The sequence below is a fragment of the Arvicola amphibius genome, chromosome 5 (assembly GCF_903992535.2).
Source record: "Arvicola amphibius chromosome 5, mArvAmp1.2, whole genome shotgun sequence".
Classification (NCBI taxonomy): Eukaryota; Metazoa; Chordata; class Mammalia; order Rodentia; family Cricetidae; genus Arvicola; species Arvicola amphibius.
Window position 1 is genome coordinate 13,551,530 of NC_052051.1, and position 16,052 is coordinate 13,567,581.

General features: G+C 50.3%; 1 protein-coding gene across 1 annotated transcript; it reads right to left on the minus strand.

Annotated features, from left to right (window-relative positions):
* Positions 1–1,148: 1,148 nt before the first annotated feature.
* On the minus strand, positions 1,149–15,389 carry Cd40 (CD40 molecule). The gene is made up of 9 exons (XM_038330598.1): positions 15,287–15,389; positions 9,851–9,929; positions 9,422–9,547; positions 9,066–9,212; positions 8,569–8,662; positions 5,264–5,325; positions 2,633–2,722; positions 2,457–2,488; positions 1,149–1,662 (listed from the first exon to the last, which is right to left on the minus strand). Exons 1-9 carry the CDS (start codon positions 15,335–15,337, stop codon positions 1,471–1,473), a joined length of 873 nt encoding a protein of 290 aa, XP_038186526.1. The 5' UTR covers positions 15,338–15,389; the 3' UTR covers positions 1,149–1,470.
* Positions 15,390–16,052: the final 663 nt, after the last annotated feature.

The window sequence follows — 16,052 nt, forward strand, 5'->3', positions numbered from 1 at the left end:
TGATGATTTTTTTTTAATTACATAAGCACTATATGAATCTACTGTTCTCTTGGAAATAATGAAGCATGGAAAACCCAACACACACACAAACCAGCCCACAGACCTCACTTTTTCAAAAGAATGAGTTCATTTGTGTTATGCATACAAGTGTTTGCCTGTGTGGTATGTATGTGCATCACATGTGTTCAGTGCCCACATATGTCAGAAGAGGGCATCAGATCCCCTGAAACTGTGTGGCTGTAAGCCTCTATGTGGGTGCTGGAAACCAGACCAAGACCCTCTGCAGGAGCCGTTGCTCTTAACCACTGAGCCGTCTCTCTAGACCAGCTCTCGCATTTTGGGTTTCCAGTGCTTCATTTGGCATCTCTGTTTTACCCACACATGCAGTGTGTCTCATTCACAGTATCAGAGCTTGCCTTCCGTATCCATACATACTGTATTCGAGCACACGGTGCAGCCTGCTTACATACTGTCATACAAATACTGTTTGAGGGTATTGAGGGTTTGTGAGCTTTGTTTTGGTTGTTGCGGGAAGTTGTTGTTCTTTAGTGTTTGGGTTTTGGTTTTTGTTGTTGTTCTTGTTTTTAATTTTTCAAGACAGGGTTTCTCTGTGTAGCCTGGAACTCACTCTGTAGACCAGGCTGGCCTTGAACTCAGAGATCCACCTGCCTCTGAGTTCCTAGTGCTGGGATTAAATGCGCCACCACCTAGATAGTGTTTGTTTTTGAGACAGTGTCAAATCCTGTAGCCCAGGTTGGCCTTGAATTCACTCTGTGTTCAAGACTGGCCTTGAACTCCTGGCCCTCCTGCCTCCTCCCCGAGTGCTGGGATTACAGGCATGTACTCTTAGGGTTTGCACATACATGAATGCATGAACAGGTAGGTACCACAATGCCCGTTGGAGGTCAAATGTCAACCCTCTGGATTTGGTTAGCTCCTTTCACCATGTAGTCCCAGGGAACAAAATCAGGTAATCAGGCTTTGTTGGCAAGCGCCTTTACCCACAAAAGCCATCTTACCTGCCTGGGTATGTGTTTTAAAAAGCTGATTTTCTATCCATCATTCCACTACTTTTTTTCCCCACCTGCTAGTACTTCTGAGATCCTGTTGTATAAATACATCACAGATTTATTTAGCCAGTCCCCTGCTGGTGGGCAATCAGGTGCCTTCTAACAACACAAGCCACAGAGCCATAGACTCTGGTGTCCATTGACTCCTTACAAAGAATGTCAGCATAGTACATTTCTGGATCCTGCCCTGCTGCAATTGTCTGTGGATATCATTGTCATCTGCTGGCCTGTGGACCCCTGATGCCCAGGCTTTTCCTCCATCTTCAGAAGCAAGTCGAGGGATGGGATGGCAGTGGGGCAGGCTTGACAGTTAACTGCACTGGGCTGTGTCTTTGCTCCTTTCAAATCTCAAACAGTCATGGGAGTTGGGCCCTTGTCCTTGTGCCCCAGCTCCAGAGTCTCAGACCAGGTGCTTCAAGTCCACGCTGCCTGTCAGCTGTCTCTCCTGCACTGAGATGCGGCTCTCCTTGCCATCCTCCTGTGCGACAGGCTGACACCCATGCAATGTCTCCTGCACTGGAGCAGCAGTGTTGTGGCCAGGATAATAGTCCGTCTCCACGGGTCCTTGCTGTCCAAGATCAGGGGATAAGACCTGGGGAGCCAGGGTGTGCAAGCCAAGATCATCCCTAGCCACAGAGCCATCCTGCCCCTGAGGAGGGGAATCCTCCTCCAAGTCCCTTCCCCTTGTGTATGGGGGAGATGGGGGAGTATCAAAGCTTATTTCTTGGCTACATCCTGCCCCCTGCTGGACACATGAAATTTGGCAGGAAACTTCCAGAGTCAGAGCCAGTCAGTAGAAGAAGCTGCCCCTTTGGTTCCACTACTGGCCCCTTAAGGCGGGACTCCCCTATGTTCAATGAGGGAGAAAAGCATGGGCTTTCCCAGTTCCTCCCAGTGGGGAAGTGACTGGGTTGGAGGAAGAAATGAAGGCCATGATTCAGGGTTAGAAAGGGGTAAGAGTAACTGACTGTCACCTTACTGGCCCCAGGGACAGACCCTGAGCCTGTTTTCCTCTGTGCGTGTGTGGGGGAAGAGTATGGAGGGGTGTACGTGCACATGTGGAGTGTGGTGTTGGGTGTATGTGCACACACCCATGTATGCACTAATGGAGGTCACGCTCAATCTTATTTGCTGAGTTAGGGTTTCTTTCGAAACCTGGAGCACCTCATGTCAGCTAGACTGGCTGGCTAGCAGGCTCTGCATGCCCACTTCCCCTGCCAGCACTGGCCTCACAGGCTGTTTTCACGGGTATTGGGTCCAACTTCAGGTTCCTGTCCTTGTGTAGCAAGCACTTTGCCCACTAAGCAGTAGCCTGTCTCCCTGCACGGTGAGCTTCCCTACCGGCCCACTATCTCTTCCAGCTTCTCTCCCTCCAAGATAGCTTACCTTATCATCCTCTGGTTCCTTGACCCTCTTTTCTAGAAAGAAAAAGAAGAGGTGGGGCATTGGGAGGGCAGGTTGGGATCAAGCACTGGCTGGTTCTGCAGGGCTGAGTCCTCCCTCTCTCCCTCCCTTTCTCCCTCCCTCTGTCCCTCCCTCCCTTTCCCCACCTGGGCACTCACTGATACAGAAAGCCATCACCAAGAAGATGGTGATGAGGATGGCCATCACGATGGGAATGACCAGTAGGGCTCGCATCCGGGGCTGCAAACCTGGAGAGAAAGACCTGAGTGGAGCCACTGGTCAGAGCTCCCACTCCTCATCCAAAGCAGCTGCATCCTCTATCATCCGGACCTCCTGAAGTCAGAGCTTTCCCGCAGTGGCATTGTGGGTGATGTTGCCATTAGGGGACCTTTTCAAATGCGGTACTTGCCAATGTTTATGAATTGGGAGATTCCTATTTTAGGGGAGATAGTGTATGTAGGTCTGAGATATGTGCAGGTGTGTGCATCTGTGCACACATTCAGAGGCCAGAGGAGGATGCAGGTGTCCTGCTCTGTCACATGTCACCTTCTGCTACTGAGACAGAGTCTCTCACTAAGCCTGGAACTAGTCTGGCAACCAAGAAGTTACTTTTGTTACTGAGAAGTAATTCTCCTTCTCAGTCCTGCCCTCTCCATAGCACTGGGATCAGAGCTCGTGCTTGCACAATAAACACAGTTACCTTTAAGTCATCACTCTTAAGCTTGGGAGATTCCAGGTGGGAGGACCAGGCCCCGGTGAGCCAACTTCCCACCTGGTACCAGCTGCGAGGCGAAGGGAGAGCCCAACTGTCTGCCTGTTTCTCACACCCCCTGCTCTGTTCCTTATGCTGCGGTTGTTCAACTCTAGTGTCTACATTGTTAACATCTACTAGGGAAGTGTGCAGGAGAGAGGTACTGTATCTCTTGTGTCTACATTGCAACAAATTCAAAGCAACAAATAAAAAGACCCAAAGGCAGGTGGCCTCACAGGCATGGGGTGGCAACCACTTCCCCCACAAAAATTAAGGAGACACAAAAAAATTCAATCATCAAGGTTAGGTCCTCTTTGAGACAGGGTCTCACTAAATGGCTCAGGCTGGCCTTAAATTTGGTGTTCTCATGCATGCTTCATGCCCCTGAGTGCTGGGACTGCAGGCCTGTATCACCACACCCACCTGTTAGGTAGGGAGACAAATACCAGTAGAACAAACACTGGCTACCTGGCTTCTAAATAAACTCGTATTGGAGCTGGGCAGTAGTGGCGCACGCCTTTAATCCCAGCATTTGGGAGGCAGAGGCAGGCCGATCTCTGTGAGTTCGAGGCCAGCCTGGTCTACAAAGCTAGTTCCAGGAGGGCTGTTACACAGAGAAACCCTGCCTCAAAACCATAATAATAATAATAATAATAATAATAATAATAATAATAATAATTAATAAACTTGTATTGGAACCAGGGCCAAAATTAGGATGATGTAGGCAAACAGGGTCATGCAGCTAGCAAGGCCAGCTCCTATTTGATTTTAAAATTTGCTTTTTTGTTCATCATAGGTTTTCTGTTTTTACATATGTTTTTTATTTTTTCTAGTATCATATCAAAGTGGTTTTTCTCTCTTGTTTGCTGTCCTTTTACAATAGTTTGTTACATGTTACATGTTACATATGAGCTCAAGTGCTTTTCTCACTCCATTTCAGGAGAACAAAGTCAATCTTGAGAAAAAGCAAAGGAACTGTATTTTTATTTTCCTTTTCTTTTTGGCACTGGGGATCAAACTTAGGACTTCACACATGCTAGACTAGTGTGGGGGTCTAACCCAGGACCTCACACAAGCTAGACTAGTGTGGGGGTCTAACCCAGGACCTCACACAAGCTAGACTAGTGTGGGGGTCTAACCCAGGACCTCACACAAGCTAGACTAGTGTGGGGGTCTAACCCAGGACCTCACACAAGCTAGACTAGTGTGGGGGTCTAACCCAGGACCTCACACATGCTAGACTAGTGTGGGAACCTGGGTAGTCAGGATTGCACAACAGGAACTTAGCTTCCTGAGCCATCTCAGTAGCCCTCTTTCCACTTTCCATGTCGAGACAGTGCCTTCCCAAGCTGCCCAGGCTAGCCCTGAACTGGCAAAGTTCTTGCATCACTTTCCTGATGCGCTGTGTTGACAGGCCCGCTCACCAGCCCTGGCGCTCTTTTTTTAAAAAAAATATTTATTTATTTATTATGTATACAATATTCTGTCTGTGCGTGTGTCTGCAGGCCAGAAGAGGGCACCAGACCCTATTACAGATGGTTGTGAGCCACCATGTGGTTGTTGGGAATTGAACTCAGGACCTTTGGAAGAGCAGGCAGCGCTCTTAACCACTGAGCCATCTCTCCAGCCCCCTGGCGCTCTTGCCCCTCTCTTTTCTCACTCGTCCCTGTTGTCTGAGTTTTTGATCCAGGCAGCTGGTGGAGCTTCTCAGCCTAGCAGCCAAACTGAGGCTAACAGGCGACAGAGTCACACAGTGTGGCCACACCTCAAGTGCGGGGCAGCAGAACGGCGCTCACCGTTTCCAAGTGGCAAAATTCCACACCAGGCACTCACACCACATGAGTAAGGGAGGGACTGCTGTCAACCCATTCCACAGTCGAAGAAACTGAGGCTCACACAGGGAATGTGATGCCTCATCCAGCTCCCAAGACCGGAACTGAAGTACTATTCTCCAAACTGCCTCTCGCTCTGGCTCCTACCTCAGTGTTCCTATGATCTCCCCCTTCAGTCCACCCTTCCCAGTCTCCCCTCAACTCACCACAGACAACATCAGTCTGATTCGTCCCTTCCTGTATAACCGTCATCTTTTCGGCCTCACAGCTGCACAAAGACACAAATGTACAGATGTATTTGCATGCACACATGCATGCAGCGAGTGTACACATGTATGTGCATGCACACACGCATGCAGGGAGGGAGGGTGGGAAAGAGTGGGAGTGAGACAGAGAGAGAACAGGACTCCCCAACCATAGGACTTCCAAGTCCAGGGGAGTCGGCCAGCGAGTGGCAAGTCCACGTTCACTGAGCATGTTCAGGATGAGTACAGCATCCTGAGCTGGTCCTTAAGGGAAGGACAGGAACACACAAGTGGAAGGGAAGGTTACTGCCCACATCGAAGGCGGGATAACCAAGAGTGTGGATGATGAGGGTCAAGCTTTGTGGTAAGGGCTAAAACTGAGAGGGCCTTGTTCCAAGGCAGGACCCTCAAGGCAGGAATGGGAGGAGATGATTGGCCTACAGTGGGGCTTCTCAATCTCGGCACCTGAAGGTGTTCTGCACTGGGAAATGTCCCAAACTTTCTAGAATATTTAACAGTGCCTCTGTCTCCACCAGCTAAATGCCAGGAATAGCTCCCTAACCAATGATGGCATCTGAAAGATGGACCAGATACAGCCAATGATCCACAGAGAACAAAACTGGTCCCTGTTCAGAAGCTCTGGTTTAAGTGCCTTCGGGGAAGATTTCACTATGAAGGCACTGAAGAAAGTGAAAGTTGGAGCCGGCTAGGCAGGACTAGTGTGTCAGGAGGGAGTCAAGTGGGTGGCACTTGTGATGGCGAGCCCCAGGCAGGACAGTTTCAGGCAGCTCAAGAGTGTCCTTGGCACCCAGGCAAGAAGAACTAGAAAGAAGAACTGCCCCCAGACCATGCATGAAGAAGGTGTTGCAGAGGAACTGCCCCCAGGCCACTCATGGAGGAGACTTTGCAGAGGAACTGCCCCCAGGCCATGGAGGAGATGGAGGAGGCTTGCAGGAGAACGGCCAGCCAGGGTGGAACAGGAGTGGAGGAGATGTGAGATATGGGATGGGCATTCCAGGTAGAAGTGGGCAGAGGGGGACATGGCAAAGGAAAAGCCAGAAGCAGTGGAAGGGGAACTTCAGAGAAAGCACCCGCTTTAGCTGTGTGTGAGAAAAACACTCAGCACCTTCATCTGAAGCCTCCAGAGAGGAGGGGCATTCCAACTCCAGATAGGAAGCTGAGGGTCCCACACATGCTGAGGCAGATTAGGGGATCCCCAGAGGAAGATCAGTAGAGCCCCAAAAGGCACAAAGCTGAAACAGCAGCACACACCAGCTAAGTTGGGCAGTGTGGTGGAGGCACATTGGACTCCGATACAGAAACCTTTGATCAGCCAATACCCACCAGTGCGCACTGATGAGTGCCTGCTTGCCGATGGCACCATTCCAAATGCAGGAGAGACAGGGCGGGGCCAGAGGGGGGCTACAACTCTCTATTTATGAAGTTGTTAGGGGCTGGGCGGTGGTGGTGCACGCCTTTAATCCCAGCACTCGGGAGGCAGAGGCAGGCAGATCACTGAGTTTGAGGCCAGCCTGGTCTACAAAGCAAGTTCCAGGACAGCTAGGACTGTTACTACACAAAGAAACCTTGTCTTGAAAAAGAAAAAAGAAAAAGAAGTAGTTGTTGCTGTTGTTAGATCAGGCAGTGGTGGCTCACACCTTTAATCCCAGCACTCAGGAGGCAGAAGCAGGTAGATCTTTGTCTGTGAGTTTGAGGTCAGCCTGGTCTACGAAGCAAGTTCCAGGACAGCCAGAGCTATTATACAGAGAAACCCTATCTCAAAAAAGAAAAGAAAAGAAAAAGAAAAAGTTTGTTAGCCTTTGGGAACTGTAAACTAAGTATAGATGACCAGCCACAACTTGTATAAGAGGTCATGGGGGAGCATATGTGTCAAGGTGTTTCCTTGTTTACTAGGAGACTCTCCGGGAAGGAGTACTGCGGAAACAGCCTGCAGGAGGCATTTGCCCATTTAAAAAGATAATGGGGCATGTAGTTAAGGGTTTTACCAGGCAGGAGACTCTGAAGCAAAAGAATAAACTGTGCTCCGGGGTGCAAATGTAGGGTGCAAGGTGTGAGGGAAGAGTTAGGGGACTGCAGCTAGACCCCAGTCCAACACCAAAGTGTCCCAGAGGCAGCGGGGAGCCACGGAGTGCTTTAAATCATGAAAGGGGCTACAGACGCTCACAATGGCAATATGATGCAGAATCAGCCAAGGGGGGCACCAGAGGCAGGGAGCCTGTGAGGGGATGACGCCATCACCACACCACAGTGATGAGGCCCAAGTTGACTGCACTAGAGGGAAAGGAGGTGGACTCCCAAGATACCCATACCAGATGAATGGACCTGACTGAAGTGGAGGGGAAGCTAGGATGGGCGGCTCACTGTGATCGCCTGGAGCCAGAATCTGCCTCTCACTTGGGGCTTGGCTAGGGGCCCACTCTGGATATACAGAGTCGGAGGTATTGGTGAAGCATCACATTCAGGAATGGGACTTGATCATCTGGGGCCCAAACGACAGATCCAGGGGGAGATGGAACCATTGATGTAGAGAAGAGAAGCCCAGGAGAGCCGGGAAAAGTGACTGGGGAGAAGAGGACCCAGACAAAGCGACAGAAAAGCAATGGAGACTCAACAAGGAGATCGATAACTCAGTGAGGAAAGTACTTGCCCTGTGAACAGAGTTCGATCCTGAGAGCCCACATTTAAAAAAAAAAAAATCCAGACCTGGTGGCATGTGGTTGCAATCCCAGTGCTGGGGAGGAGACAGAGGGTCCCTGGGACTCTGGCCAGGCAGCCTAGTCTACTTGGCAAGTTCCAGGCCAGTGAGAGACTGTCTCAAAACAAAAAAAAGGTGAACAATGCCTGAAGAACAATACCCCAGGTGGATAGGTATCACACACGTGCACACACACATGTGCACACGTAAATATGCATACATATATATGCACACACAGGAGTGATGCACATATATGCATGCCCACATAGACATGCACACAAACCAAGAAATCAGAAGAACTGGCAAGGAACAGAAGAGGAGAGAAGGGGGTATCATGGCGCCTCAAGAAGAGAGACTTCAAGAAGTTAGAGAAATCAACAGATTCTATTAACCAATCAGAGCAGGCAAGGAAAAGAAAAATGCAGGAAGTATCCCTTAGACCAGTCATGAGATCACTTTCACTTTCACAAGTGAGTGTGACCATGGGGGTGGGGACTGAAGGGCAGGCGGACCCACACTACTTTTGGTTAAGGAGAGGCAACTCTTATACCTTGTCCAAGGATGACACTTTTCAAAAGTTGATGACACACTGGAGAAGAAGCCAGCTGGGCAGAGTTCACACACAGTGTCAGCTGTCCCTGTGGCTGGGAGCGTGTGGGGAGGATGGATCAACAATCTCAATGGGCCACAGGGTCTGAGTCCCAAGGGAGCCAGCAGACAGGCAGGGCAGGAAAGAACACCTGCCTTCAGCTCCTTGCCCCACTGCAGTGGCGCCCCCGTCCCCCAAGGCTGCAATCCAGCAGGGGTCTCCTCCCCCCAAGGCTGCAATCCAGCAGGGGTCTCCTCCCCCTTCCCCAGGAAGTTTCCCATAGCCAAGCCAAGACCAGAATGCAAAAGATACCATTTCCTGTTAACGAGAGGGAAGATGCCAGTTCGGGAGAGTGGAGAGTCTCTACCCCCTCAGTCTCTGAGGACCAAAGGCCGACTGCTGAGCCCCCAGTTCTTCCCTCCCACCCACAGGGCTGTTTCTCCAGGTAGGCCACTTACCCATCTGCTTAACTCCAAAGCCGGGGCCACAGGACGTGTGCGACACACATCTCGCGCACTCCTTGCTGGTGCAGTGTTGACCTTCCTTACAGGCACAAACGGTGTCTGTATCTGAGGTGCCCTCCTTCTCAACCTGGAGCCCTTCCTCTGAGCAGAGATGAGAAGGAAGAATGGGAACCTCACATCATGTCCTGTTTCCTTACACCCTCTTCCTACCACAGACTGAGATCACAACCCAAACTCAATCCAGATTTCCACCAGTCAGCACAGACCCGGGCTACTGAAGCCACAGGGATGCCACTGTTAGGAATATTAACCCAGTTCTCAAGGGCACCTCCCCAAGCAGCCCCACGCACTAGAATCACAGTGCGTATGCTGGTAACACCGTGTCTCTTTGTTCCACTTGTCCATGAATTCTCCTGAGCCACACAGGAGGCACTGGGTCTTGACGTGAGGCGAGCAGTGTTCCTCCAGTCTCTTTCCTGAAAAAAAAAAAATGGGGAGGAAATGAGGCAGCTCAGGCCAGTCCTGTGAATCAGACCCTGTCACTAACCAGGTGAGCCAGGGCCTGGGGGAAGGGAGCTTGGGAATGGGCATCTCAGACCCTACATGAGTAGGGAAAATGGAAGACCCAGGGCAGCCTGGGGCATTCTGGCATCAAGGAAGGGGCAGAGGGCATGTGTCGTTTTTAGGCTTGAATTCACAGTTCATACATGGGGTCGGCATCTGCCAGCAAACCAAGAGGGAAGGGTCTCGGGGTGGGGCTGGAGAGGCTGTCATCTCACCTGGCGGGCACAAGTCACAGCACTGGTCATTGAAGAGGTACTGTTTGTCACCACATGTAGCACATTGTCCTAGATGGACCTAAAAACAGAAGTGTGTAACCGGAAGGGATCTTTAACAGGCATGTTGAAAGTTAGCCAAGGCACAGACTGTGGCAGATGTGGAAATCCAAAGCAGAAAAGAAAGCCCCCAAAGTATGAGGCATATTTGATTTTTTACTATATTGCCAAGTGGTGTGATTATTTTTTAAAAAAAAAAAATCCAGAGAGTCATTCTGCCATCTTACAAAGCAAGAACTCAGAACTCTGTAACCCAAATAGATCCACTTGACGCCTCCATGCTCCTAAAGACCCAGCAGAGCCGGGTGGCGGTGGTGCACGCCTTTAATCCCAGCACTCGGGAGGCAGAGGTAGGCGGATCTCTGAGTTCGAGGCCAGCCTGGTCTACAAGAGCTAGTTCCAGAACAAGCTCTAGAAACTACAGGGAAACCCTGTCTCGAAAAACCAAAAAAAAAAAAAAAAAAAAAAAAAAAAAAAAAAAAAAAAAAGACCCAGCAGGAAGGGAGCACTCAAGCACTTCCAGGAGTTCAAGGCTGCCAGCTCCAGCTGGCCTCAGCCCTTCTCCTTCTAGGCACTGCCATGGTCTCTGTCCCCAGCTCCACACTGTCTGAGGTGGGAAGGACAGGAATCATTCTACGGGGGGCAACAACGAGCAGCAACGGGGCTGAGACACTGTGCGGGGCAGATGCCCTCAGAGGTCAGAAGAGCGAATCAGATACTAGACTTGCAGGGGGCTATGAGCTGCCCAGCATGGGTGCTAGGAACGTAACTTGGGTCCTCTGCAAGGGCCACACATGCTCTTAACTGCTGAGCTATCCCTCCAGCCTGTATGTATGCTCCTTAAAGTCAGGCTAGATTTTAGGGTCCCACAGGGACAGAATTCAAAGAATGTCCCCTCTCCACTGACTGTTTCAATCTCACCGTTTCTGGGGTGACTGGGTACCACCCATGCTATGAACCGCGTCTTGCTAATTTAAACTTCTCCTTAACTGTAAATCTACTGTTGCCTTGAGAGAACAGCCAGTATCACTTCCTATAAATTAAAAGAAACCCTAAAAGTACACACAACAGACTCTCAACAAGATTAGTAAACCTCAGCTCCTAGCTGTACTCGCCTAGAGCCTCTCCCTGGGCCTGTCTTGATTCTAGTTTTAAAAGGGGGATTAGCAAAGGCATTAACTAGCCAGGTGTGGCGGTGCAGGCCTTTAAACTCAGGCAGAGGCAGGTGGATCTCTGTGAGTTGAAGGCCAGCCTAGTCTACAAAGCACGATCCAGGACAGCCAAGGCTACACAGGGAAACCCTGTCTCAAAAACAAACAAAAAAACAAAACAGAAAAGAAAGGAGGGAAGGAAGGAAGGAAGGAAGGAAGGAAGGAAGGAAGGAAGGAAGGAGAGAGAGAGAGAGAGAGAGAGAGAGAGAGAGAGAGAGAGAGAGAGAGAGAGAGAGAAAGGTACTTATGACCTGAGTTCAATCCCTAAGAACCACATAGTAGGAAAGAATGGCTCCCATAAATTGTCCTCTGACCTCCACACATACCCTGTGGTACTCAAGGACACATGCATACAGACGGACAGACGGACGGACGGACAGACAGACAGACAGACATGTGTAATTAAAATTAATTTTTTCAAAGTGTGAAATTTTTTTAAAGAACTGTACAGTGAAGCCGTGTTTCGGTGTTTGTGCACAAGCGGTGCCCTGTTTGTGACTTGACACATGCACTTGCCACAGTTCAAGCGTGTGGAGGTCAGGGTACAATGCTGGTGTCAATCCTCACTTTCCACCTGTTTAAAACAGGGTCTTTGCAGTTCTCAGCGGCATATGCCCAGCTAGGTGGCCTCAGAACTTCGGGGGACTCTGCTGTTTCGCTGTAGGAGCACTAGGACTGCAGGCTTCTACCGCACACAGCTTACATGGGTTCCAGGGATGAACTGGGGGTGTGTGTGTGTGTGTGTGTGTGTGTCCTCGGGTTGCCATGGCAACTGCTCCAGCCACTGAGCTTTCTCCCTGGACTGGTACTTGGGGACTTATGTGAGGTTTTTTTTTTTTTTTTTTTTTTTAAGATTTTAAATTTTTTTTTTTTTAGATTTACTTATTTTATGTGTACGAGTGTTTAGTCTGCACTGGTGTGTGCCTGGTGCCCTTGAAGGCCAGAAGAGGACACTGGATCCCCTGGAACTGGTGCCAAGGATGGTTGTGAGCCACCCTGTAGGTGCTGGAGAACTGAACCTGGGTCCTGTGCAGGAGCAACGCGTGCTCTAACCATCTCTCCAGCCAAAAGGTTTGTTTTGTTTTGATTATAGGTAGATATGCGTGTCTATATCTGGCTATGAGCATGTGTGCAGGCAGGTGCCCTCAGAGTTCAGTAGAGTGAATCAGAAACTCCTTGGAGCCAGAGTTGCAGCCCCAGCTCTATCAGGGCCGCACATGCTCCTAACTGCTGAGCCAGCCCTCCAGTCCTTATGTGCATTCCTTAAAGTCGGGCTACACTTTACAAACAACCATGGCTAGGGTTGCAGGGCACCCACCTTTGAGGATGAGATGGATCATTCTGCAACATAAACTAAGTCTCCTGCTTTTCTGACGCTGTGTTTCCTCATCCTTAAAGATTGGTTTTATTATTTTACTTATGTGCCAGCCCAGGGCGGGTGCTAAGAACTGAACTTGGCAGCGTGTGCTCTGACCCGCTAAGCTCTCTCTCTAAGTCCTGTTTCATCACCTTTAAAATGGAATTACAATACCTGCCCTGGAGATTGGGTGGAGAACATGAAAGAATACCTGTGAGTGGCCTGGCAGTCCACCGTGGTGGGTGCTCACAAAATAGCTTTAATCGGCACACACAGATGAGCGTTTAGGTGCCCCGCACCCTGGCAATTGACTGGCTGTCCAGGAGTCGGCTGATGGGTTGCTCTAAATTCAACCTGGGTATCTGAGCAAATCACGTAATGAAATGCAGCTGAAAGCTCCTCCAGCCACACTGCATTCCCACCCTACTTCCAGAGCAGTGAAAGTCCTCGATGGTGCCTTCGAGCAAGTAAAAGAGACACCTTTCCTCTGACAGTGCGCCAGCCCCAGTTTCTAGTCCCCAAAACACTGGTCCTTCCCACAAAATTCTCAGGGCCACAGCTTGGGACCCCTTACCCTGTGAGTGTCAAGGTCATAAGTCGGGCAGATATGGATTCATATCCATGTTGAGAGACTTTGGACGAACCTCTTCCCCTTCCCGAGCCTCATTTTGGTCATCTGGGTAACAGAGGAGTCGGGAGAAGTCAAACGGAGGCCATATGCGATCTTTCTCCCAGCCCCGTGCACAGAAAGACCTCGCTAAATAGCACTTGCTATTTCTGCCAGGGCCCGGCCCCTACTTGGAGCCCAGATTTTTTGCCCTGGGTGGTCCAGGCTACCCTTCATCACACCTTGGTTTCTTCCTCCATTCCTCCCCTCATCCTCTTCTCACCCACTCTACCCTCCTCCTGCATCCGGTCTCCTTAAGAGCCATTGCTCAAGGCAGTGGTTCTCACCCTTCCTGACGCAGCAACCCACTAATACGGTTCCTCATGTTGTGGTGACCCTTAACCATAAAGTTATTTTCGTTGCTACTTCATAAGTATAATTTTGCTACTGTTATGAATTACAGTACTGTTATATAGTGTAAATATCTGTTTTCCAATGGTCTTAGGCGACCCCTGTGAAAGGGTTGTTTGATCTCCCCCAAAAGGGTCAAGACCCACAGGTTGAGAACCACTGGCTTAGCGTGTAAATAAGAGCTTATAAGGAAGCTTCTTCATTTCCTCTCCTCTTCTGCTGCTGACACCAACAGTTATCCTTGCCCAAGCCACATGTCAGACTCTACAGCCCTCTGCTGGGGTTGTAGCTCAGTTCCTACAATGTCTGTCCAGCACGCATGAAGCCCTAGGTTCCATTCCAAGAGCCACATAAAATTGACTATGATGATGCATGCCTGTAGTTCCAACACTATACAGAAATTCAAGGACAGGAGAGATGGCTCAGCGATTAAAGTGCTTGCCACATAAATGTGTGGACCATTGTTCAGGTCTCCAGAAACACATGGAAATGCCAGGCATTTGTAGTGGCCGCTCTGTAATTCCAGCCTCACAAAGCAAAGACAGGGGATTCCCAAAGCAAGCTCGCTAGTGAGACTTGTCATGTGGGGAGCTCTGAATTTGATTGAGACCCTGCTTCAATGAGTAAGGTGTCTCAATGAGTAAGAATGACTCATGATATCAGCTTCATGCCCCACGTGCAAGAACACACACATACCTGACAATTATATACATACATACAAACCACACACACACACACACACACAATGCAGGAAAAGAAAGAAATTAAAAGTTATCCTCAACTACACAGCAAGTTTGAAGCCAACCTGGGTTAACTGAGATTCTCTCTCAACTCATGGTTGATAGTATGTGCTTAGGGCACTAGGAGCTCCAGCTGCAGAAAGCCAGGTCTGTAACATGACACCTGCTCACGTGGGCAATTCGAAGTCAGCTGAAACACCTAAGTCCCTGTCTCCAACCAAAAAGACACTACAGTGCTTGAAAACATGGGGAGCCCAGCCAGAGGGGTGGGGATGAAACTCAGGTGGTCAGGGGATTCCCAGCCTCCAGAATGAGGAACTGCAGAAATACATTTAAACCAAAAGTGAATCAAACTCTGGCTTCTGAAAATCCCGGCGATGTGCTTGGCTGGGTCTGAGCCATTTTGGTGCCCGGAGAAACCGAGGCTGGTCTCTTCATCCTGTCTTGGGTTCCACGGCTATTCCCCTGCTCTGGGTATCTCCTACGCCATCTTAAGTTCAAGAGGCAGTGGCACCAACTTGGGGATTCCTCCTGGATTAGCTTGGCTATGGTAGGGCCTGTGGGTGTTAAATCGCCTCTTACCAAGAAATTACCCAGGGTCTTGTTCCCACAAGATGCCCTGGAAGTAAATGGGTCCAACTAGCTGGGAGAAGATAACCACTGTGGCAGACATCTATCCACAAAGGGAAAGTGACAGGAAACAAGCCAGACCCGCCCCTTCCCCTGGCCAGGCTATCTTCCTGTGCACTCCAAACCCTTTCCAGTCTCTGTGGCCAGCTCCTGAGCCCAGACTTGGATTGGATAAAGTTGTCCAGGCACCGCTGTGTAAGTATGCCCTCCCTAAGCTCCCCCTGTGGACTATGCGGAACAGAACCCCAACCTTCTGGGAGGGGAAAGGGGCAGCCCACCTTATTTTACAGTCAATACTAGAGAGATCTTGGCCGCCCTCCTCGCCCCTCCCTGCCTTTCCCCCCAAACCAGCTAGGAAGATCTTCTTCCCCAAGTCCATCGCCCACTCTCAAATCCCTTGGGGTCAGGACAGAAGCCACTCACCGCTGTCAACAAGCAGCCCCAAAGCACGCACTGCCAAGGCAAAGACACCATGGCGGGTTCGAGCGGCCAGATCACAGAGCTTAGGGTGGTGCCTCCTAGTAACACCAAAGTCTCGGCCAGGGGCCCCGCCCAGGAAGGGGGCGGGGTCTTCGGGCACCAATCGCGGAGGGCCTCTGGCTAGTCGCAGAACAGGTATTTTCCCCCCCGGACCTTCCCAAGAGTCTGATTCCCCTGGGAGTTTAAGGGACGGACCAGCACCTAAGCAGCTGGAGGAAGCATGGTCCCAAGGGTACCCCTTTCTCCACAGCCCGGGACCCCAAGAGTCACCTATAGCAGAGCTAGGAGCCCTCCTGCTTGCAAGGAACACAGGGGAGGATTTCTATAGGGGCCAGAGGTGGGGAGCGCCACGGGTTACCCACAGTTTCCCCAATACCTCCGGGAATCTCCGCAGAACCGAAAGCGTCCCCAACAGGGACAGAGAGGTCTAAGGAAGTCCCCAGCATCGCCGCAAACCCAGAAAACGGGAAAGACCACTTTGGAGAGCCGGGAAGTAATTCAAGGAAATGAGTTCCCTACTCAGTTTCTCTTTCTTGAGAAGGAAATTCCCACGTGTAGGGGCAGAGCCCCATCCTCCCATCCATGCACGCCACCCACGTGTCTCTGGCGTCTCTCCCATCCCAGCTCCAATCCAGAGTCTGGAGACGGGTACTGGGTGAGCCAGCCTTTCGTAGGATCCCAGGACCCCTCCTATTCCTCCGCTAACTTT